The sequence below is a fragment of the Tigriopus californicus genome, chromosome 11 (assembly GCF_007210705.1).
Source record: "Tigriopus californicus strain San Diego chromosome 11, Tcal_SD_v2.1, whole genome shotgun sequence".
Lineage (NCBI taxonomy): Eukaryota > Metazoa > Arthropoda > Copepoda > Harpacticoida > Harpacticidae > Tigriopus > Tigriopus californicus.
The window spans coordinates 5,847,738-5,869,749 of NC_081450.1; the positions used below are offsets into that span (position 1 = coordinate 5,847,738).

General features: G+C 44.3%; 3 protein-coding genes across 3 annotated transcripts in view; all 3 read left to right on the forward strand.

Moving 5' to 3' along the window:
* Positions 1–15,412, forward strand: part of LOC131889765 (cell adhesion molecule Dscam2-like) — a 34,174-nt gene extending 18,762 nt beyond the window's left edge. Inside the window, exons 8-21 of the mRNA XM_059238938.1 lie at positions 1,419–1,600; positions 1,672–2,496; positions 3,805–4,092; positions 8,004–8,123; positions 8,212–8,403; positions 8,478–10,500; positions 10,568–10,911; positions 11,129–11,323; positions 11,667–11,837; positions 12,058–12,252; positions 12,718–12,923; positions 13,295–13,483; positions 13,552–13,975; positions 14,065–15,412. Of these exons, the coding sequence (XP_059094921.1) occupies positions 1,419–1,600; positions 1,672–2,496; positions 3,805–4,092; positions 8,004–8,123; positions 8,212–8,403; positions 8,478–10,500; positions 10,568–10,911; positions 11,129–11,323; positions 11,667–11,837; positions 12,058–12,252; positions 12,718–12,923; positions 13,295–13,483; positions 13,552–13,975; positions 14,065–14,195 (5,485 nt within the window). The 3' untranslated portion in view covers positions 14,196–15,412. The remainder of the gene's footprint in view (positions 1–1,418; positions 1,601–1,671; positions 2,497–3,804; positions 4,093–8,003; positions 8,124–8,211; positions 8,404–8,477; positions 10,501–10,567; positions 10,912–11,128; positions 11,324–11,666; positions 11,838–12,057; positions 12,253–12,717; positions 12,924–13,294; positions 13,484–13,551; positions 13,976–14,064) is intronic.
* Positions 15,413–15,586: 174 nt separating this feature from the next.
* On the forward strand, positions 15,587–16,440 carry LOC131889766 (uncharacterized). Its single transcript, XM_059238939.1, has one exon. It carries the CDS (start codon positions 15,636–15,638, stop codon positions 16,347–16,349), a length of 714 nt encoding a protein of 237 aa, XP_059094922.1. The 5' UTR covers positions 15,587–15,635; the 3' UTR covers positions 16,350–16,440.
* Positions 16,441–18,712: 2,272 nt separating this feature from the next.
* LOC131889767 (uncharacterized) lies at positions 18,713–20,522 on the forward strand. Its single transcript, XM_059238940.1, has 2 exons — positions 18,713–18,847; positions 19,938–20,522. Exons 1-2 carry the CDS (start codon positions 18,775–18,777, stop codon positions 20,498–20,500), a joined length of 636 nt encoding a protein of 211 aa, XP_059094923.1. The 5' UTR covers positions 18,713–18,774; the 3' UTR covers positions 20,501–20,522.
* The last annotated feature ends 1,490 nt before the right edge of the window (positions 20,523–22,012 follow it).

Here is a 22,012-nt window from a genome sequence, read left to right on the forward strand (position 1 = left end):
TCTCCACCTCAATTGCTAATTCATTTATAGAGCCAATTGGAAGTGCAAAACCCAAATTGTCTACAGAGGACGGCTCTCTGAAGGCTGTTATTAGAAATACCGGAAACTCTTTGGGATTAGCTTGCCCTGCACAGGGGTATCCCATTCCAAGTTACAGGTAATGGTTACTCAGGCCTCAAGGTCTCTGTTATGAGTGGATTAAGGGAATATATGCCACCCACGTACTTAATTCAAATCGTCGTTTTGGGCAGTTGGATGATGGTTAGTCCTTGATATAGGTTAAATCAAACGAGAATCTCTCTTCTCTTAATGTAGAACCAATCGGTAGTGCTAAGCCCAAATTGGTTGGAGACAGCAAGATTAATCTGGCCACCCGAGTTTTGGGATCCGTCTTCAGTTTGATTTGTCCAGCCCAAGGATTCCCTCTACCATCTTTCAGGTTACCGCTTGTTTTGAATTACTTTGGCATTCAAGAGTATAAAAGCTTCCTTATCTAAAGCCATTGAAACTGATCAGCTTGATTCAAATATTGAATCAGACGCGTTGTATAAAAAGTAAGAATCAACACAAAAGCAAGGAGTCCCCATCTTAGTAAAAAGGCAGACTTATGATGAGTTGAACCTTATGTCTCCACCAATCTCAAACTAATGGCCTTTTCTAGAACCCATTGGTTCAGCCAAACCCAAGTTCTCAACGTCTGACAAAACATCTTCCTTTGATTACGATCGGGGTACTTCCATTGCCTTACTATGTCCTGCTCAGGGAGCACCCGTACCAACCTTTAGGTAACGCCTCTATTTGAAAACGTGGCCTAGGACTTTCAATTCAGGCACCAGAAGGACGATGGGGAGTTAGGAACTTACTTATCTGCATTTGTCGTCTTTGTACTAAACAGAGCCAGTGGGTAGCTCAGCACCAAAGGTTCCCAAAGAGTCAAAGTCGAACACGTTCTCCGTGGCTCAGGGTATTTCTCAATCGTTGTTGTGTCCTGCGCAAGGATCTCCATTGCCTAGTTGGAGGTAAACAACTTGGTGGTAGTTTGACTATATGTTATTGAGGACATCTATTGTAATAAGAATTTTAAGGGTATTGACGACTTTGGCCTCTTTACATTATGATTCCGCTAAATCATCTCCGATGTGTACGTAACAGGAAAAAATAGTCCAAAGAAGGAAGGCATGACTCCCCTAACTCTCTTTGATTTTTTGGTCGTGCTCATGTAGCTTAAAATTGGCTGGAAAAAAATTATGAAAGAAACTGCACACGGCCTTTGATGCCCATTGGAATTTAAATACCAACGAAAGTAGTTCCAAATGGCAATGGTTTAAAGCAGCATATGAACCCCTGGAAAACATTTAACGGAATCATTCCCCGCCACAAATAACCTGAGCCTAACATAACGTTTTCAAAAATTGTAGATGGTACAAGTTCATGAAGAGCAATAACAACAAGAAATTGGTCGATTTGGATGATCGCGTTAAACAAGTTGGTGGCACACTTATCATTAAGGAAGCCACAGTGGACGACTCCGGAAAATACCTCTGCATGGTGAACAACTCAGTGGGCGGAGAAAGTGTTGAGACCGTGTTGACTGTCACAGGTGCGAATATGGTTTGGAAATCAAGGCCAAATTAGACCAAGTTTTGAGTATCTTTTTCTTTCAACTTACAGCTCCTCTATCCGTTGAGGTGGAACCCAAACAACAGATTGTCGATTACGGCCGCCCGGCCACGTTCAAGTGCAACTACAAAGGAAACCCTGTCAAATCCATTTACTGGCTGAAGAATGGCGAACCCATCGACCACACCGAAACCACGCTCAGGATTGCCTCTGTTAAAAAAGAGGACCGGGGGATGTACCAATGCTTTGTGAGAAACGATCAGGAAAGTGCTCAAGCCACGGGCGAACTCAAACTGGGTGGTCGCTTTGACCCTCCGGAGTTTGTGTACGCCTTTGATTCCATCACCACTCAACCGGGTCCAATGGTGTCCCTCAAGTGTGTGGCTAAAGGTGACCCGGCACCGGAAGTGAAGTGGTATTCTTACAACAACGAGGTGGAAAGTGATGGTGTGCTCCTGACCGGCTCATTCCAGGCGGATAACGGAGATGTAGTGTCCTATTTGAACATCTCGCAAGTGCGCACCAAGTATGGTGGCAGTTATGAGTGTCAGGCGTCCTCGAAGGTGGGATCTGTCAGCCATTCGGCCAAACTGAATGTAAACGGCGCTCCTTATGTGCGGAAGATGCGTCCAATGAAAGTGGTGGCCGGCAAGAGCATGTTTGTGACCTGTCCAGTCGCCGGGCATCCCATTTCGAGTGTGTCTTGGGAAAAGGATGGTCGGCAACTGCCCTTCAACGACCGGCAGACCGTGTTTCCAAACGGCACTTTGGCGATTGCCAATGTCCAAAGGAAAGAAGATGCGTCCACCTACACTTGCGTGGCAAGAAATGATGAAGGATATTCGGCCCGATCTGACCTCACCGTCACTGTCATGGGTAAGAAAACTGATGCTAGCCCGCATTATTGGGTTCATGAACAATGTTAAAGGGGGGCACTAATGATACTTGAGTGTGTGAGGTCTCATCCACACTTGCATTTTCAGCTCCTCCCGAAATAGCCCCTTTTTCGTTTGGTTCTGACCCCTCGGTTAAGGAGGGAATTTATGCTCAGATAGCTTGCATGGTGCAGAGTGGTGACTTGCCGATCACACTCAGCTGGAGCTTGAAAGGCGATATCATCTCCTCAGAGCCCGGTCTTACTACGAACCAAGTCGGTGCTAGAGCTTCAATCTTAAGCATTAAATCAGTTGGTTATCGACATAGCGGGGTCTATACTTGTACGGCCAGAAATGCGGCTGGGTTCGCTCGTCAATCGGCCGAGCTTAAAGTCAATGGTAAATCAGGGGAGAGGGACAGAGGAAGAAAATTCACGGGAGAGGCCCTGTTTTGTTTGCAGACCCCCCGCAAATTGTACCCTTCACCTTTGGAGCAGACACTGTGGATGAGGGGGTATACGCACAAGTCTCTTGCATTGCTCAGCGGGGCGATTTGCCTATGAGCATCACTTGGAGTCTCAAGGGTGATGTCGTGTCGTCTGAGCCTGGAATGACCACTTCTCAAATAGGACCCAGAGCTAGTATCTTAAGCATTCACTCAGTGGGATACAGACACAGCGGGACTTACACTTGTACGGCCAGAAATGTGGCTGGAACGGTGACATATTCAAGCCAACTTCAAGTTAATGGTAACTTCTTTGACACATCAACAAACACAGAGAAAGAGCGAGAGGGGACAGAAAAAAAAACCTGTGATGATTTGCCCTGTATTTTCTCCAAAACGATATTCAATTTGGTTGCAGAGCCGCCACGCATAGTTCCCTTCTCATTTGGCCGGGACGTTTTTAATGAAGGAGAATACGCTCAGATTTCGTGCTTTGTCAGTAGCGGGGATCTGCCATTGTCTATTACTTGGAGTCTCCAAGGGTCCACCACCAGTGCCGGTGGATCGGAAACGGGTGTAATGACATCCCCCATGGGTCAAAGAGCAAATTTTCTTGCCATTGAATCAGTTGGCCATCAGCATAGTGGGGAATACACTTGCATTGCTAGAAATGCGGCGGGGAACGCAACCTATTCAACTACTCTGGTTGTAAATGGTAACTAAAATTTGCGAGGATAGTGAGAGAGAGAGAAAGAGAGAAATGGTAGAAATTGAAACAGGAAAGAACTATTTTTAAGAGGTCCCAGTAATCGAGCATATTTGTTAGAAAAAACCTGATTCCCAACGCATCTTTTTCAATCAAAGAACCCCCGGTCATTCTCCCTCTGACGTTTGGAAAAGAAATCATGAACGAAGATCAATTTGCTCAAGTGGTGTGCATTGTCACCGAAGGCGATGAGCCTTTGACAATTAGTTGGTCTTTGCAAGGCGAGGCTGTGTCATCCGAGCCTGGCCTGTCCACCACCTCTTTGGGTACGAGAACGAGCATGCTCACCATTCAATCTGTGGGATATCGACACAGTGGTACCTACACTTGCACTGCTGCCAACAAAGCTGGTTCCACTGCCAATTCAGCCCTCCTTAAAGTCAACGGTGAATAGAAATCTAAGAGAGAAAGAGAGAGTGAAGGGACAAGGGTCCGTGGGAACTGCAGCTGGAATACTATTTGTCTTTAACAACTTTTAGCTCTTGATTGTTTTTTCATTGGCTTTTGTACAGATCCTCCAGTTCTGATGCCGCTCACATTTGGCGCGGATATTCTGGACGAGGGCCAGTTTGCTCAGGTTGTGTGCATTGTCGCCAAAGGTGACGAACCATTGGTAATCTCTTGGTCATTGCAAGGTGAAACCGTATCGTCCGAGCCAGGTTTGTCCACGACTTTATTGGGGACACGAACCTCGATGTTGACGATTCAACGCATTGGGTACCGTCATAGTGGGACGTATACTTGTACCGCCGCCAACAAAGCTGGCTCGGCATTTGAAAGTGTGGAACTCAAAGTGAATGGTAAACAACTCGGTCAACGAGAGCGAAAGCAGAGAAAGAGAGAAAGAGAAAGGGAACAACAGGCTCATGAACCACTTGACGAGCAATGTTATTTCCTCTCCTCCAATTTATTTACAGACCCACCCGAGATTGTTCCATTTAGTTTTGGTCAGTCGGTGGTTAATGAAGGGGACTTCACCCAAGTCACTTGTGCCATCTCCCGAGGGGATCAGCCCTTGAAAATTACATGGACCCTGAAAGGGGACGTCGTCTCCTCCGAACCGTCTTTGACCACGAGTATGATAGGAACTAGGACCAGCATTCTCATGATCGATAGTGTCGGATACCGACATAGCGGGATCTACACTTGCCATGCCTCCAACGCCGCTGGGTCCAAAACCCACTCGACAGTATTGAAAGTGAATGGTAGATACCTGGATGGAAAATTATCCACAGATACAGAGAGAGAGGGAAAAAGAGAGAGCCATTGGGAATAACTGGGTCCCGCTTTGCGTTGTGACTGTCAAATACCATCTATCTAGGATACTTATTTTTCAGAACCACCCGAAATCCTTCCCCTGACATTCGGGAAGGAAACAGTTGATGAGGGCGAGTTTGCTCAAGTGATTTGTATCGTAAACAAGGGAGATGAACCTTTGGTCATTACCTGGTCTTTGCATGGGAGTGTGATCTCCTCTGAACCGAGCGTGTCCACCACTCTCTTGGGAACACGGACCAGTATGCTTACCATTCAAACAGTGGGATATCGTCACACTGGTCACTACACATGTACCGCTAAAAACCGGGCAGGTGTTGTTTCAAGTACAACAGAACTTAGAGTCAATGGTATGTGGTGAAGTGGTTTAGCCAGGGTCAGAGAGAGAGCGAGAGAGAGGGAATGGAGACAGGTTATTGAAAGGATCACGCTGAGAACTGATTGGAACACCCATCTATTGTCTTATTCCGTATAACTGAACGGAATCGCTTTTTCAGAGCCCCCTCAGATTGTGCCATTCTCGTTTGGATCTGAGACTGTGAACGAAGGCGAATTTGTTCAGGTCACTTGCAATGTGAAACGAGGCGATGAGCCCATGAAAGTGTCATGGAGTCTCAAGGGAGATATCATTTCGTCTGAACCGGCAATTACCACCACCATGATTGGTACTCGCACTAGCATCTTGATTATTAACGCCGTTGGCTATCGACATAGCGGCGAGTACCGGTGCATTGCTCAAAACAAGGCTGGTATCGACTACCATTCAACAATGTTGATGGTTAATGGTAGGCTGCTCAATAAAAGAGAGTGAGAGAGTTTGAGGGGAAGAAATCTAAACAACGCAGTGTATGTCGTAAATGCCAATGGGAAAAAGGTTGTGTTGAAATCTCAATATTGATGTGGAACGCCCCTCCTCCTTCCTGCAGAGCCCCCAAGCATTGGTCACTTTGCTTTCCCATCTGAAATTGTGGATGAAGGCACCTTTGCTCAGATTGCGTGCTCAGCCACCAAAGGTGACGAGCCTCTTTCGCTGACCTGGCATCTTCATGGAGCCACCATTTCATCCGAACCTTCGATTACCACCACGATGGTCGGGACTCGAACCAGCATCTTGATCATTTCCTCCGTTGGCTATCGCCACTCAGGGATTTACACTTGCAAGGCAGAAAATCCTGCTGGAAGTGCCACTTATTCCGCTGAACTCAAAGTGAATGGTAAATGCTCCTCATTTGGGCATTCAGAGAGACAGAGAGACAGAAACCGAGGAAACCAGGAACAAGCCCACTATGAATTTCAATGGAACCTCAAAAGAGAACTTTCACCCTTCTTTTTAGAACCCCCCTCAGTGCTGCCCATAACTTTTGGCCAAGATATTGTGAATGAGGACGATTTTGGCCAATTGGTTTGTACTGTCATTCGAGGTGACGAACCTTTAGACTTTACTTGGCATCTCCATGGGGATGTTGTGTCCTCTGAGCCAGGATTGACCACGTCCCAACTTGGATCGCGCACTAGTATCTTGATGATCAATTCAGTGGGTCACAGACACAGTGGGAAATATACTTGCAATGTGAGCAACCAAGCAGGATCGGCCAGCTCTTCTACCGAGTTAAAAGTCAAGGGTACATAAGTAGCCTGTGAAAAGGACACAGAGAGAGACCAATAGAGAGTGTTTGGGAGGGAAAATGTCAAAAAGTTGAGTTATACTGAAAGTTTAGGCGCTTTCTTTCAGAACCGCCTGAAATCGGTGGATTCAAGTTCGCCAAAGAAATCATGAATGAAGGCGACTTTGCTCAGTTGTCGTGTTTTGCCACTTCGGGAGATGAGCCTTTGTCCCTGAGCTGGTCATTTCATGGGGATCGCGTGGGCACAGAAACGGGTATCACCACCACCAATTTGGGCTCTCGAATGTCAATCTTGGTCATAAATTCAGTTGATTATTCACATCGCGGCAATTACAGTTGTAAAGCCAAAAATGACGCAGGTTCACAATCCGTGACTGCTGAGCTGAAAGTCAATGGTAGGATGATTCAGAAGAGGAACACAGTCAGCGAGAGAGAATTGGGACAAAGAGGACAAACGGGGGACCAACGCTGGATCCTTTTCATTCCTCCTCAAGTTTTAGGATGCCCCGGTTATATTTTCAGAACCGCCGAAGCTTTTGCCATTCACGTTCGGTTCCGAAGTTCTCAATGAAGGCTCGTTTGCTCAGCTTTCTTGTGTTGTGAGCGAAGGAGATGAGCCTTTGGTTCTCTCGTGGTCTTTTCACGGGCACAATTTGAACTCTGATCTGGGCATTGCCACGTCCAATGTGGGTCCGAGAGTGAGCTTTCTGATGATTAATTCCGTGGGTCACCGACACATGGGCAACTACACTTGCGCAGCCTCGAATGTGGCAGGCAAGGCCACCTATTCGGCTCAACTCAAAGTCAATGGTAGAGACATACATCCCCGATAGAGACACAGAGAGGTGAAGGCGGGGAGTGGGTTGGGGACCAACCTACTGGAGCTAGAAGTTGTTTCGACGCCATTCCCAAGAGGCTGTTCTTCTTGTTCGTTGCAGAACCGCCTGAAATTTTGGCCTTTGATTTTGGCAAAGACATCATGGACGAGGGGGATTTTGTTCATGTGTCTTGCATTGTGACCAAAGGCGATCTTCCTCTTAGCATTCGTTGGAGCTTCCATGGCCATACAGTGGGTGCAGAGTCCGGGATATCCACCTCGCAAGCGGGTCCTCGGGCTAACTTCCTTAGCATTCCATCCGTCAGCCATAAGCATAGAGGCCTGTACACTTGTACAGCGACCAATGAGGCAGGGAATACGTCCGTGACCACTCAACTTAAAGTGAATGGTAGGGCTCAAGAATTTTGACCTTCAAATGCAAAGTAATGTAAGATCCATGATAGGAAAGAGTTCCAGTGTGTTCCTGTGGCCGTTTCTTCCCTTTCCCTCTCTCTCTCTCTCTGTGTCCGTAATGTTTATATATTGTGGAACAGGGTTGTTAATAATCATATCATTTTAGTTAGTCCACGTTGGACAGTTGAGCCCACTGATAAGCAGTTTGCACAAGGTAGCGATGCCAAGATTGATTGCAAGGCGGATGGTTTTCCCAAGCCTGAGATCACATGGAAGAAGGCTGTGGGTAAGTGCCATCAAATGAAGTCTTGTTCCTGGCCAGTGGACAGCCAACACATGGGTATGAAGCATTAACAATCGATGTTACGTTCCAGTGACCAACCCTCAAATGAGACCCACCCCCAACGATTACAACGACTTTGATGCTAGTCAAGACCGTAACATCAAGATCATTGAGGGAGCCCTTATCATCAAGAATATTAAGAAGGCCAATGAAGGGTTCTACCTGTGCAAAGCATCCAATGGAATTGGAGGTATTTCTGCGGTGGCCAAAATTGCTGTGCAAGGTATAGTATAACATTGAGTTTTGTTTAGGCAATTTACAATCAATTATGCGGATATGCTGCTTTTCTTTCGTTAGCTCCACCATCGTTTGAAATTAAGAAGAGGACTCAAACCGCTCTGATCTCTGAAAACACCGTTCTGCAATGTGAAGCGAAAGGCGAAAAACCAATCGGAGTGTTATGGAACATGAATAACAAACGCCTCGACACCAATGTGGATCCACGATACACGATTCGCGAAGAGTCCCAGGAAGACGGTATGCTCTCGACCATTAGCATCAAACGCACCCAAAGAGAAGACTCCGCTTTGTTTACTTGTGTTGCGACCAACGCTTTTGGCAGTGACGATACCTCCATCAACTTGATCATTCAAGAAAAGCCCGAGACTCCTTATGGTTTGAAAGTTTTGGACAAGACCGGACGAACCGTCAAACTCTCCTGGCAGGCACCGTACAATGGAAACTCCAACCTCACCCGATACATAATCGAGTTTAAACCCATCAAAGGAACCTGGGCCAACGATATCGATCATGTTCTCGTTCCCGGGGATCAAACCATGGCCGGTGTATTCAGCCTCCGACCCGCTACTAGTTATCACTTCCGGATTGTGGCTCAAAACGAAATCGGAGTCTCCGGACCCTCTGATACGGTTACGATTGAAACGGCTCAGGAAGCACCAAGTGGTTCCCCGGTTGACATTCGCTTGGCTGCTGTTGATCAGCACACTTTGCGCGTCTCTTGGAAGCCTCCCCTAAGTGAGCATTGGAATGGTGACATCTTGGGTTACTATGTGGGCTATAAGAAGACCAGCTACGGCGAAGATAAGCCTTACCTATTTGAGACAGTAGAGTTCATCAAGGAACAGGGCCATGAGCACCAACTCCAAATCTCGAATTTGGAGGTGTTTACGGAATATGCTGTGGTGGTGCAGGCCTTCAATAAGATGGGCCAGGGTCCAATGTCTGAAGAGGTTCTTGTTCACACGGCCGAAGGAGCACCCACCCAACCCCCAGAGGGCGTCATCTTGACCACACTGAGCTCACAATCCATTAAGGTCACTTGGTCGGCGCCTCCCCGAGCTTCAACCAATGGAGTCATTAAAGGCTACAAGGTGATCTATGGACCCAGTAAGACGTGGTACGATCCTGCCACGCGAAACACCAAGATCTCGTCCGATGCTAAAACGGAACTCACCGGGTTGAAGAAGTTCACAAATTACACGGTTCAAGTTCTGGCATTCACCAATGGAGGTGATGGCGTGAAAAGCGATGTTCTGACCTCTACCACAGAACAGGACATCCCTGGCCCTCCATCTTCGGTAAAGGCTCTTGCTATGTCTGATGAAGCCATTCTTGTGAGTTGGCAGGAACCTGAAGAACCCAATGGAAAGGTTATTCAATACACCGTTTACATCAAGGAGCTCGATCGAAGCCGAGACATGGCCCCCAAAAGCCACAAAGTAAACGCCTTACAAATGAGCCACCAAGTGGATAGTTTGAATAGGAAAGCCCGTTATGAATTCTGGGTCACGGCACACACGACCATTGGAGAGGGTTCACAATCATCCCAGGTGACCTTATCCCCAACCAATCGGATCCCGGCCAAGATTGCCAGTTTTGACGACGCCTTTGTGGCCGTGGCCAAGCAAGACCTGAAATTGCCCTGCATTGCTGTCGGAAGCCCAAGTCCCGAACTGCATTGGAAGATGCGTGGACAACCCATTCCCGAGAATGACCGCATTCGACAACTCCCCGATGGATCACTTCAAATTACCCGTGTCATAAAGGAAGACTCCGGAAAGTACACTTGCATGGTGAACAACAAATATGGCCAGGATATGGTGACCCATGAGCTCATTGTAAACGGTCCACCTGATCCACCAGAGGTCACCATCACCTCACAAACCACCGATACCATCACTGTCAAACTTCGCTCTGCAAATCCCAAGGACATGACCCCCGTCCATGGCTACACTTTACATTACAAACCCGAATTTGGAGACTGGAACAGTGCTCAAATACCCTTTGGATCCGATGAGTTCACTCTAAACTCCCTGAATTGCGGACAACTATATCATCTGTATATCACTGCCTACAACTCGTAAGTCTTCAATCAAACCCAATTTGAATTGAACACTATGTTGAAAATACGACCATATCATTTACAGGATCGGTGTGGGACCAAGATCTGCCCAATTAACTGCCAATACGAAAGGTGTGAAACCCACTATCCCAGAGGCCCATCAATTCTTAGAGGTTTCGGCGGGCAGTGTCACGTTGCATTTGAATGCTTGGTTGGATGGAGGCTGTCCCATAATCAATTTTGTGGTGGAATACAAGCCCAAAAATCAGATGGATTGGACATTGGTCTCAAACAACGTGAAAGCGGGTGGCAACTTTGTGGTCCTGGATTTAAATCCAGCCACTTGGTACAATTTGAGAGTGACTGCTAAGAACAATGCAGGCTATTCAGTGGCCGAATATGAAATTGCCACTTTGACCGTAACCGGAGGTAAGATAATTCATTATTTCTGTACCTGAGACAAAATCTTGAACATTGATGGACTCCTCAAAGAAATACCCTAAAGAGCAACTCGACCTGAGACCTGGTTGTCAAAATAATCCAAATTTGGGTTTAGTTCAATTGAATAGTTCCCGGAGGGCGAAAGTGGCTTAATGATAGAGCAATTGAGAAGAACAGCTCCGGATCTCTTCTTTGGTTATTGCAGGTACGATAGCGCCTGTACGAAAAATAGATGGGTCAGGATCAGACGGCAGTGGTCAAAGCCCCTTTGAGGAGTCCATCATGTATTTTCTAACCAATGTAAACCTTGTGGTGCCGGTGGTTTCGGCCATCGCCGTGATTGTCATTGCCATTGCCGTGATCTGCGTGCTTCGTAGCGGACGGCGAGAATTCCCCAAAGGTGAGGCCGTGCTCTAATTCATCAGTATTTTCAGGAAGTATTGCACCGCCATTGGGGAAGGACCCGACGGCCACCAAGGCTGGATTCCCCGGTCTTCCCGACTGGCTTGACCTGGACGTGATTGTCCCGGTTGTGGCCACGGTGATCGTGATTTGCGTAGGCATTCTTGTGGTCTGTGTGGCCTTGACTCGACGAAAGCATCCTCCTCCTCTTATGCACCCAGGTTGAGATTGAAGCATTCGCATGCATTAACGATTGATAACGATCTTATTGCTTCAGTCATCCCCGATTGATGACCGGCGCTTTCAAGCAAAACTTGTCTAAAACAGATTGCTTCTTTCAGAGGAGTACGCTCAATACTACGGACAAATGAATACAAACGGCCGGATGATGACCATGAAACATGACGGTTTGCCCTATGAAGAAATGGGATACTGTCCTCCACCCAACCGAAAATTGCCCCCCGTACCCGGTCAACACTCGAACTACAACACAATTGATCGTATTAAGAATGGTAGGTTAAGAAAGGGGTGAACCATAAGCTGGCCAGTTAATTAATCGTCCATGACTCAAATGAGGAGAATGGTGACTTTTCATCCAGTGTTTACTCATCGATTTTGTTTGACTTGATTCTGCTTTTTGAGTTCCTGCCCTTTGAGTTTGCGAGTGGGAAATGAGGGGACAATCTTATTTATGTTCCTTTGTCCTTAAACTTTTGCACTTGTCAAAATCAGGTCACAAGAATAAAGCTTCCGCTTATGCCACCTACGATCGACGAGCATCCAAGAACGGAAGTCAATTGCCCGGAGAAGGGCCCCAATACGACGAGATCCCTTATGGCGATGTGGGGCCAAATTTCAGCGGTAAAGGAAAATTGCCCCAAGTCCCTGATGATTACTCACAAGTGCCCCAAATCCCAGCCAGACAAGGTTTGTGTGTATTCTACTAACTCCAACCAACCAGCCACCAAACACCCAACCATGAGGTCAGCCACATCCAGAGATGATGACTGAGGACCAAGGCAATGCTCTCTCTTATCTTCATTGGCACGGTCATCATGCTCAAGGCCTCTCTTTACTCTCGTAGCATCTACCGCTCTCTCTCGCTATTTCTACCGTGTAATGGCTATGATGGAAATAGACTCGTCAGTCTATCTTTCTGTCGTTCTCCTGTCAATTCGGACTGTCAACGCATCTCACGAGATCTACAGTAGATGGAGCGAGTCAGTTCCGAATTGGTGTTTCCGTTTCTGTTTCCATGGTTGCAGTGTGACTTCCCTTTCAGCCTGTGACTCATACTACTAACTACTGTACTCCTATGCTCTCCCTTGAGCTCACGAGCATTCGACCCGTTAGTAACCATTGTGCCATATCTATTTTTCTATGACCCTCCAGTGGGTGGATCGATTGCTAATGGGGAAGAAGATATCAGTCCCTATGCCACTTTCCATCTTTTGGGCATGCGCGAGGAGAACAAGGGCAATCCCAATCCCAACGCCGCTGGTGTTACTGCTGCCAACTTCCAAACACTTCCCCCGGGAGCAGGAATGGGGCCAAATGGACCGAATACACCTTCCAGGCACATTTCCCAGACCATGAATGTAAGGCTCCCAAGGCTCTTTGAAGTGCATGCCATGACCTTATCCCCTATCATTTCAATAATGAAAGTTCCCATCGCGACTTCAAGAGCTGATTGGCGGGGAAAGTTTTTCTTCAGGCAATTACCGGTACCATGGAGAAAGATCCTTGTCGTTGATAGGAGTGCGAGAAAGGCTGATATGTTCCAGTTGTCGCTCTCTCAACATTTCCGTAAATATTATAGATAAGAACCCAAATTAAAACTGGATTGTTGGAGTATTAGTAGATCATTTTAATTGACTTATTAGGTAAAATAGTAAGCAATGCACCACAAGTAAGTCGATTCGTCTATTGATTACGCTTTGAATTGACATAGTGCCCTCCATTATTTTAGCCTCGTCGAAGCTTGGCCAACCCTCCCCCTGGTGTTCCAATGCAGACAGCCGTGTATGATTCTGTCAATTGCGATTACGAACCCGGATCCATGCTCTACCAAGGCCAACCTCAGAACTTTGGCAATCCTTATGATTGTCCTGAGGGCATGTACGGTGGCTCCATGGTGTCAAGCGTTGGATATTCCAAGGTGTGTGCATGAAGATGTAAAATAAGGCATCAAGGAAACAAACTGACGCATTGTCGTCTTGCTCTTAGGTTTCTGATCATATGGGCGGACCTGCGGCGCATTTCAATCCCAACGGAAACATGCCTGCTCGTGGAGGTATGATGCCTCCCCAGCCGCATTTCCCCCAACAACAATTGCCACAACCTCCACACCATGCGGCAGGTCACAACCAAATCAACCAAGCAATGCAACAAAGCTATCCTGGTGACACCGGCACTGTTATTTTCAAAGGAGGCCCTAACAATGGGGCGGCTCGTGGCCCATTGCCAAACCACCCCGATGAAGAGCATTTCCCCCCTCCACCTCCTATGAGAGGTGGAGCGGCGGGTGGGAGCGTGGATACCTCCTTGAACGACTCCAATAGTACTACTCAAAGCAACTTGACCTCGGAATGCTCCGAGGCCGAATGCGACCGGGAGCCGTTAGTCAAAGGCAACCAAGCTGGCAACAGAGGTAAAATAGTCCTTCGCGACTGCATTGGTGTCATTATGATGGAAGTCGTCTCTTGGTTTACTGACAACATTGAGCTATCATTTTTTCAGCTTCCGTAGCTTCCGAGAAGGAATTGTCGAATGACGAGATGCGCCGCCTTTTGGAGCGCAATGAAGTGGTCAACACAAATGGTGGTGGCAACATCAATCCCAGCAATCCGTACGATTCAGTGAATGTCTAAAGGTTTTGTTTGTACCATCAAACTTTTGGCATAGCATCATCGATTGTCAATTCTAAAGAGCAAAATCACCCCCAACCGACCCCATAGCTCGCATTATCGCCCCCCAGAGCTGCACTTTATTGATTCTCTTTTCTTAATATTGCCATTAGTTTGTCAAATCTTTTCCGATTTTCAATACTTGCTACTATTATTACATCTACTAGTGCTTTATCAAAGCCAGGATATTCTTTATGTGCGCTATGAATGTTTTAGGATCAAAAACGCTCCTTGCTTTAGTATGTATGTCCACCGCTTATCACATTAACTGTTCATGTGCCATAGTGCTTTGCTTGCATAAAAATCGAATGTTTCCTTGAACCCAATCGGCAATTACATTTTACATAAACGTAGAGCCTCAAACTAATCTTTCATAACTTATCAACCGCTTACACAATGACCACTGCGCTCATCTTTGTCAAGACCCAAGATCGCCCTAAATTTGAACTTGTGCGTCAACCGAAACTTCGAGATTCCCCACTGTATATATGAAAAAACACTTTACCCTAAGCCTTGAAACCAATATTTAAATGCCATTCTTTAGAATGATCCGACCCCGCATGAACTGAATGCCTCTCGAGGAGCAATCAAATTCCGAAAAAGCTTGAAGCAAAATTTAAATTCGCTCAATTCCCCAGTGGATGCACCAAACCCCAAGCAAACGTCGCTTTTGGACCTTGTAAATAAGCAAATCCCACATCCTGCGGCGATTCGGATGTTGGGGTCTACTAGTCACAACGTTGTTTGTCAAGCTATTGAAATGAATCTCCCATTTCCTGTTCAAGCCGTGTACCCCTAAAATGAAAAGGTTTGATTTTATTTGGAAAGTTTGTCTTATATACCAATTGGCTACGACTATTCAATACTTTCAGCCCTCGAGATTACTGCCCAGATTGTATTTGTTATTATTGGCATATTTCCGTCTCTATATTGTTTGTCTATTCCAATAGATGGTTTCAGTCCTTTCTGTTCCCCAACATAGAAATCAAATCGCTATGTTCCTCCTAAATTCCAGTTTCAAAACCTTAAAAAAAGACCATCAGAAATTATCCGTTTGCCCTTCAATTGGTTGCAAGTCCATTTACTGAATTATTGATTTTTCTTTGTGCTTTCTTTTGAGGAGCATTTTTTGTACTATGGCTTGTCAATTTGTCAATAAACGTATTGAGGCTCTTTTCATATATTACCGGTCTCTTCTCTTGTTTGAGAGCAATGATTTGTGAACAAAATGTATGTTATCTTAATTTAACCGAACAAACACCGTTCTTGGTATTGTCTGAAAATCCAAGAATTGACTTACCTTTAGAAAAATACGTAAATTTTCAAGACTGAAACGGAAAGACATCAGGTTTGATAGTATACCGCACAACTGAGCGCAGTCCATTCCTACCGCTTACCAAAGAAATGGGTCGTTGTCATTTAGCCTTGCTTGTGATTCTCTCCACCAGTTTGCCCCAAATATCAGCCTTTGAGGTCACTGCCATCAGCCCCAAAAGCATTTCAGTCAAAGAAGGCAAAGACCTTGCCATCAAGTGCGTTGTAGATGATTGGTGGGAATGGTGTACCTTCAAGCACTCCGGACGAAAATGTGACTTTGAATGGAGCAATCAGGCTCGCAATGTGACAGTTTTGGATTGCCAAGACTTTGAGGGACGCTTTGAGTTTCATGGCCGTTACAACAATTACGAATGTGGAATAGTCTTGCACGGTGTTGAAGAAGCAGATGCTGGAGAATGGACTTGTCAATTAGAAAACTATTACAGGGGGCGTTATCGTGGCTATGGGTATAATAGCTCAGCTCAGATGATTGTGGAAGTGGAGATTGAAGCCCCCGTCACTACCAAGAGCACAATAACAACGACAATAAATACCAAAACCACCGAAGGTGCTCTAATACCGAAGGGCACTTGGCCCCATGACCGTCAAGCCAAGGATGGCTCATGGAGCACGGCTTTTGGAACAAGAATAGATTTACTCAACGATGACACTGAAGTCGCGGCCCAGTCTGAAGCCGAGGGAGAGTCTCAACGTAACGGTGGAACATTCAAGAAGATTCACGGAATGCATTGCCTGTTTGGTCTGACTATGCAAATAGTTCTGAACTTTTGTATTCTTTGATTCAGAAAACAGGGGGTACTTTTAACATTGAACTACTCATGATTCATGGTTCTTACAATAAATATACCTTTCGACAACAGGGTAGGACGTATTCAAATAGACATCATTAATTTCAGAATCCACACACCCCATTATAGTTCACAAGGCAACTGTTCTGAAACGTGGCTTATTTCAAACGACTTAACTCTTGAAAAAGTTGCCATTAAATGATGGTCCCGTCCATGAAATATTTAGGGATAGTCCTCCAAAATGATGGAAAGCTTGACGAGCATATCCAGCTGAAAGTGGGCAAAGCTTTTCAGACATGTGGTTGGATAAATCGGACGTTTAAGTCCAGAAATAGGATCACAATGCTAACTCTGCCTAGAGATCCTGGTCAGAGACGCGCGAGGTTTAACAAGTGGCTCCACTTCAAAAAAGTAAACGATCAGATGAACTAAAAGGCTTCCAAACAGATTTTGAATTGATGCGCTATATAAGAAAGAGTTCTATCATGACAAGCACCATTGAATATTTCCTCCAAGGACCCTGCGAAATTTTACTCAAAGACAAGCTGATTCATGGATATGGTATTTTTGATTATTAAGAATAGTTTTGTTACTTTCTAAATACTTTCTAGACCCATTTTTTCATAAGAGTAGATTGCTAACATTTTTATTCCATTATTTAAATTAAAATTATGACATGTGACCTTCCTGACTCTCTCAAGAAACAAGTCTATTTTAGACTGAACAATGCAATTTGTTAAATTGGTTGTACTCTGTCTTTTGAAGCAAATTACTCCAAATTGACACTGACAGCATGCCAGAAATCAGCGTGACAGCCATATTTTATTGAGAAATACCTAACCGATGCAATTCTAATGGCAAAAGACACTTTAATGCTGTAGAATAAGTTGGTTGAACCCAAGATGAATCAAATTTATCATTACCCAGTCAAAGGTTTGCCTTCGTATGCAATACAAACATTTTAGGTCTTTTCGGAAATGACTGACTCCCTGTTAAGAAAGTTTCCAAACAAAGCCCATCTTCGTTGATAATTGGCAGCCAATCAGATCGCTCGAATTTGATGACGCATACTCAACCTCGCGGGTCTCTGCATTCAGAGTCCCTAACTCTGCCCAAGTTGATTGTCCAGCCGCATCTTGAATGTGCCTCGTTCATTTGAGCTCCAATTAGTTCACCAAGTTTGCGTTTGCAAAAGATTGAGTAGGTCCAAAGATGTTTTACTAGGAACATTGATAGGGTTAGGAGAGCTCACGAATTGAGAGAGGCTAGAAAGGTTGGGACTGCAAAGTATTCAGAGCCCTTGGACTATGGTATCTGGGGCGCCGTGGAGAGGAGAGCCTGTGCCACCCCTTATGGGAGGATACTATATTTTTTCAAAAGCATCCAAGAGCTTTGTCCTAACAAATTTGTGAGCACGCTCAAACCCTCCGGAATCCAGACTAGACCCTTTCTTTTTAGGTTAGAGGCCTCATCTGCGAAAACAGACTTGTCAAGACATTGAAATTACTGATTCCATCGAGAAATCCCATTTTTGGAACAAATAACATTGGCAAAATTCTAACCAAAGTCGAAATGGTGGATGCTAAAACGATTTAAACCAATTGGTTCATCAGAAATTACAGTAAATGAATATCAAGCTAAATAAGATATAACACTTTTTATCTCCAAGTGTTGGGAATTCAATGCGTAAGGAAGTTCGCAAAAGAATTCGGTTCAGTGGTCAGGTGGTCGGTTCTCTAACTTTAGCTAAGTGTAGCTATAGTGATGTTTTAAAAGTGAGTCATCAAAAACTTGCAAAATTGAACATTTTCCTAGAACATTTTTTTTGGATATTATGATTGGCAAAGTGTTGGCGTGTTGTCAATCTCACAGTATGCAGCTTCTTGTTTAGTTCTTATTCATTAGTCACAATTGTTGAGAACTTTATCCGTAGAAGATTTGAAACGTCTCCCAAAGGAGTTGGTGGCTTACTCGTTGTGTTACAGTACTTGGGGCAATAAATCGTTCATTTAATAATCCCTTAATAAAGCTTGGCAGCTTAGAGCGTATTCTCTTGTTTCTACGTTTGTTTGTCCGCACCTTGACGGAGCAGAGGGCGCTACCTCCACTCAATGAAAAAGACAATTGAAAGGACAATTTCCAAAAGCAAGTTTTGCAAAGTTAAGGATCCCTATTAACAGGAACAACAGGCAACTCGAAAAACCTACCGTACATACGTACAACACGACTGCCTCTTGAGAAGCAAATGCAATAAATGCAAGGAAAGTCGCTAATTAGTTTTCTCAATTGTGTGATTTGAAAGATTTCCCACTTACGTAGTTGTGATGTAAAACACCATATCTTTAGACCTACAGTATTTAAACAGAGGTTAGAAACTTTAACTTCTGCATTATTTCGCTTTCGTTGACTTTTCGAAAATGCACTCTGTTACACTGTTATCACTTGCTCTCCTTGTGATGAGCCTTTGTTTTTGGGTTACACCCTCTTCTGGTAAGAGCACTATAATTTTTCAATCTGTTTTCTGTTAAAGATTAGTGCCGAGGTGAGTAGAAAAGGATTAAAATTATCTAATTTAAACAAAACAGACTTAACTCGAATCGCTCTTCAATGACTCAAGATCCGGGCGGTCCTTTCCCTATTGTTGCAAAAACTTTTGGTTCTCTTTCAGTAGTAATTTCACATAATCATCTGAACGAAAAATGATCAAAAATGATCAAATGATCATCTGTACGTGCATTCATCTGCAACACTGAGATGTGAACAAGTTTTGCCCCAATTTCCACTCTCTGATTCCTGTTAACCCAAACATACCCAAAATACGCAGACTCGCATGATCGTTCGAGTGATTAAAAAAGGATGAATCGAGTACTAGATTAACGAGAGATATAGTTGATCTGATGGTAGAAATGAAAGTGATTTACAAAAGGGGCACAACTGAAACCATTGCTCATGACGAGTTCTCAACCAAGGTCCCGCACATAAACCACAACATCATCCCACAGACTTTTCAAACTTTTCCATTGAGGGAGCGTTTGGGCAACTGGTGAAAGATTATCTCACTGACTTTCTTACAGTATCTGGAAATGTAACATACACTGAAAGGAACGGATTGCAGTTACAATTACTTTAACCAAAAAGAGTAATTCAATACACAACCGTTACTCGCCAAAAAATTTAATGGTATTACTCGTTACAATTAGTTTTCCTAAAATTGAGATGACCAAATTTCAGCGTTTTTTGTCCCATCAAGACATTCAACTTGCAATAGCTAAGTAGCCGCCGTCCATGAAATTTCTACTGATAGTGCAACTAACATATATATATCTAATGATTTTGCTGGTCTGCACTTTTAGTCTGATTTGCCATTAAGTGTGTTTTAAGTGCCATTTTAACGTTTTTTGATCGACAACGGACTTTTTTTTACAAAACTGAAATTGAACCTCCTGGTTTACAGATTACAAAAACCGCCTTTCTTGAAATCATAATTGAACGTAACTTAAGAATATTCTTAACACCGTGGATAGCTACCAACAATGTCGACTTAGGGCGCCTCTTACATTTTCATTGCTTCAAATTCCAGGCGTTACAAGTGGTTACTGTGAACGTGAGAAGGCTCAATGTCCTGCTGATATCAATAAAAGGGCAGGCGATTGTGCGGTATTTCCCGCACCCTACAAAATTCAGAAGAGGCAATGCATGCTTTTCTGTCGTTTCCGTATGGCCTTCTATTTTACCATCGATCCGTGGAGGTGCTATTGTTTCCACACTTGCCATAACATGCACAATGTTGATGCCAAGTACAAATTCATCACGGGGAATACTGAGTTTCAGTTTGACCCCAACAACATTGGCGTGGAAGGTTATCTAGTCAAGAAAAACATGACCTGTCCCCTACAGGGCAACCGACGTGTCCTAAGAACATTGATGAACTCCAAGAGTCAGCATTGGGGTGACAAGGCTTACAATTGCAAGAATATGTGCCACCTTTTTCCGCCATCGACGTACTACGAGTTAACGGACACATTCTGCTCGTGCTTTGCAACATGTACGGGAATCAAACCCAGCGATTCTTATCCGAGCGAGGTGGCACTCATGTTTAAGGGTCGGGACCCATCATTGATATCTGTTGATCGAATATATTAAATTGTCACATTTCTTCAGCATAGTCATGAGTTCGAGGATGATTTTAGGGTAATTCAAAAAAGATAAATGACTGGATATCAAAACTGTAGACAAAGTTCCGCGTTGTTGACTCAGATCTCAATTGGAGCGCAAAAAGGCCTTGGATCCACTTTTTTAACCTCTCGAGGCTTGTCGCAATGAAGCGAGACTATCTGGTACTGATGGGAGCAAACAAAACAAAACTTTGAAATCGTATCAAGCCAAAAAAACAGGATGATTTCGAATAACAAATGAATTACCAACAATGAGAAGTGGAAAAAAGAGGTTAAATTCAAGTGAAAATGACGGAATGGAAACTGCAGAAACTTATTGACAATGTTTGTTTTTGTAACTTGGCAAATTCGAGTAGTTTTTAACCTGGCACGTTTTTAAAGCAAGGTGCCTTCACACAACATTTAGATCCAAAAGTTAAGAGTAAAACGGTTTTTTTGTGAAGAGAAAGCAAAATGAAACGCCCTAGTCTCGTTTTCTGTTTTGACAAACTAATATTTTAATTTTCCACATCAAACCAGCGTCGTTTGTGGAAAAAGTCCGTGTGCAGTATATATTGATAAATTACATTCCCTCGGGCATAATATTTGCAAGAGAGCTCAAATTGTCCAATGTGTGGGAACGGCGCTTGGACAACCTGACAACCCTTTGTGGGGAAAGCGAAATGATACATGTCCCACAGGGAGCAATGGCAAAAATCAACTTGGAAGGAATTTCTGCCACTCTCTGCCACCATTTTCGCCCAAGGGGCCGAAAGTGGCTTTTCAAATTCAGCAAGTGGGGTCGCAGTTTTCGTAATAGTTTGTTCATTTCTTGGGAATGCGACGATTGCTTGTGTACAAAGTACTGGGTTTTATCCCATCACATGTTTCAAAGCAGGAGCAAAATTTGTCCGAAATATCATAATATTTGGCTTTGGGTTGAAGAATGTAGGTACTCCGGCATCCAGATGCCAAGTCCTTCAATGGCCAACCCCCTGAGTACTCATGCCTCCAAAACACACGTCGATTTCTGTCCACAGGGCAGGTCGCCTTTTTCTTTATGAAATAGCCTTCTGCGTCAATGTCATTTGGATTATACTTGTACTCTGTATTTCCGGTCGTGACTGAGTACTTGGTATTAGTATAGACAATGTTATAGCAAGTGTTGAAACACTAGCAAGCCCACGGATTCATGGTGAAACAGAACGCCATACGGTTCCGGCAATACATTAAGCCCGCACAGTGGTAAAAATACCCTTTAAAGTTTTGATGGAAATTCCCAAGCATATCTTGGCATTTTTCTCCCTCAGAAAATCATTGGGAACAATTTTGATTTTATTGGTTTATGAAATTCTAGCCCACATAAAAAACTTAAATACCTAAAAACATTTTAAAAACTAAAATTTTCAAGAAACCTACTCAATGTAAGTTGGGAGCATATTTAGTTAGCTCTTGAATATAAACTATGATATCATCTGTTTCACCGCTTCTTAGTTACATG

What these genes read in the sequence shown, in the direction of transcription:
- LOC131889766 (XM_059238939.1), top strand. Translation starts at nt 15,636, where the DNA reads ATGGGTCGTTGTCATTTAGCCTTGCTTGTGATTCTCTCCACCAGTTTG.
- LOC131889767 (XM_059238940.1), top strand. Translation starts at nt 18,775, where the DNA reads ATGCACTCTGTTACACTGTTATCACTTGCTCTCCTTGTGATGAGCCTT. An exon ending in TTGGGTTACACCCTCTTCTG is followed by an intron (nt 18,848 to 19,937) that starts GTAAGAGCACTA and finishes TTCAAATTCCAG; the next exon opens with GCGTTACAAGTGGTTACTGT.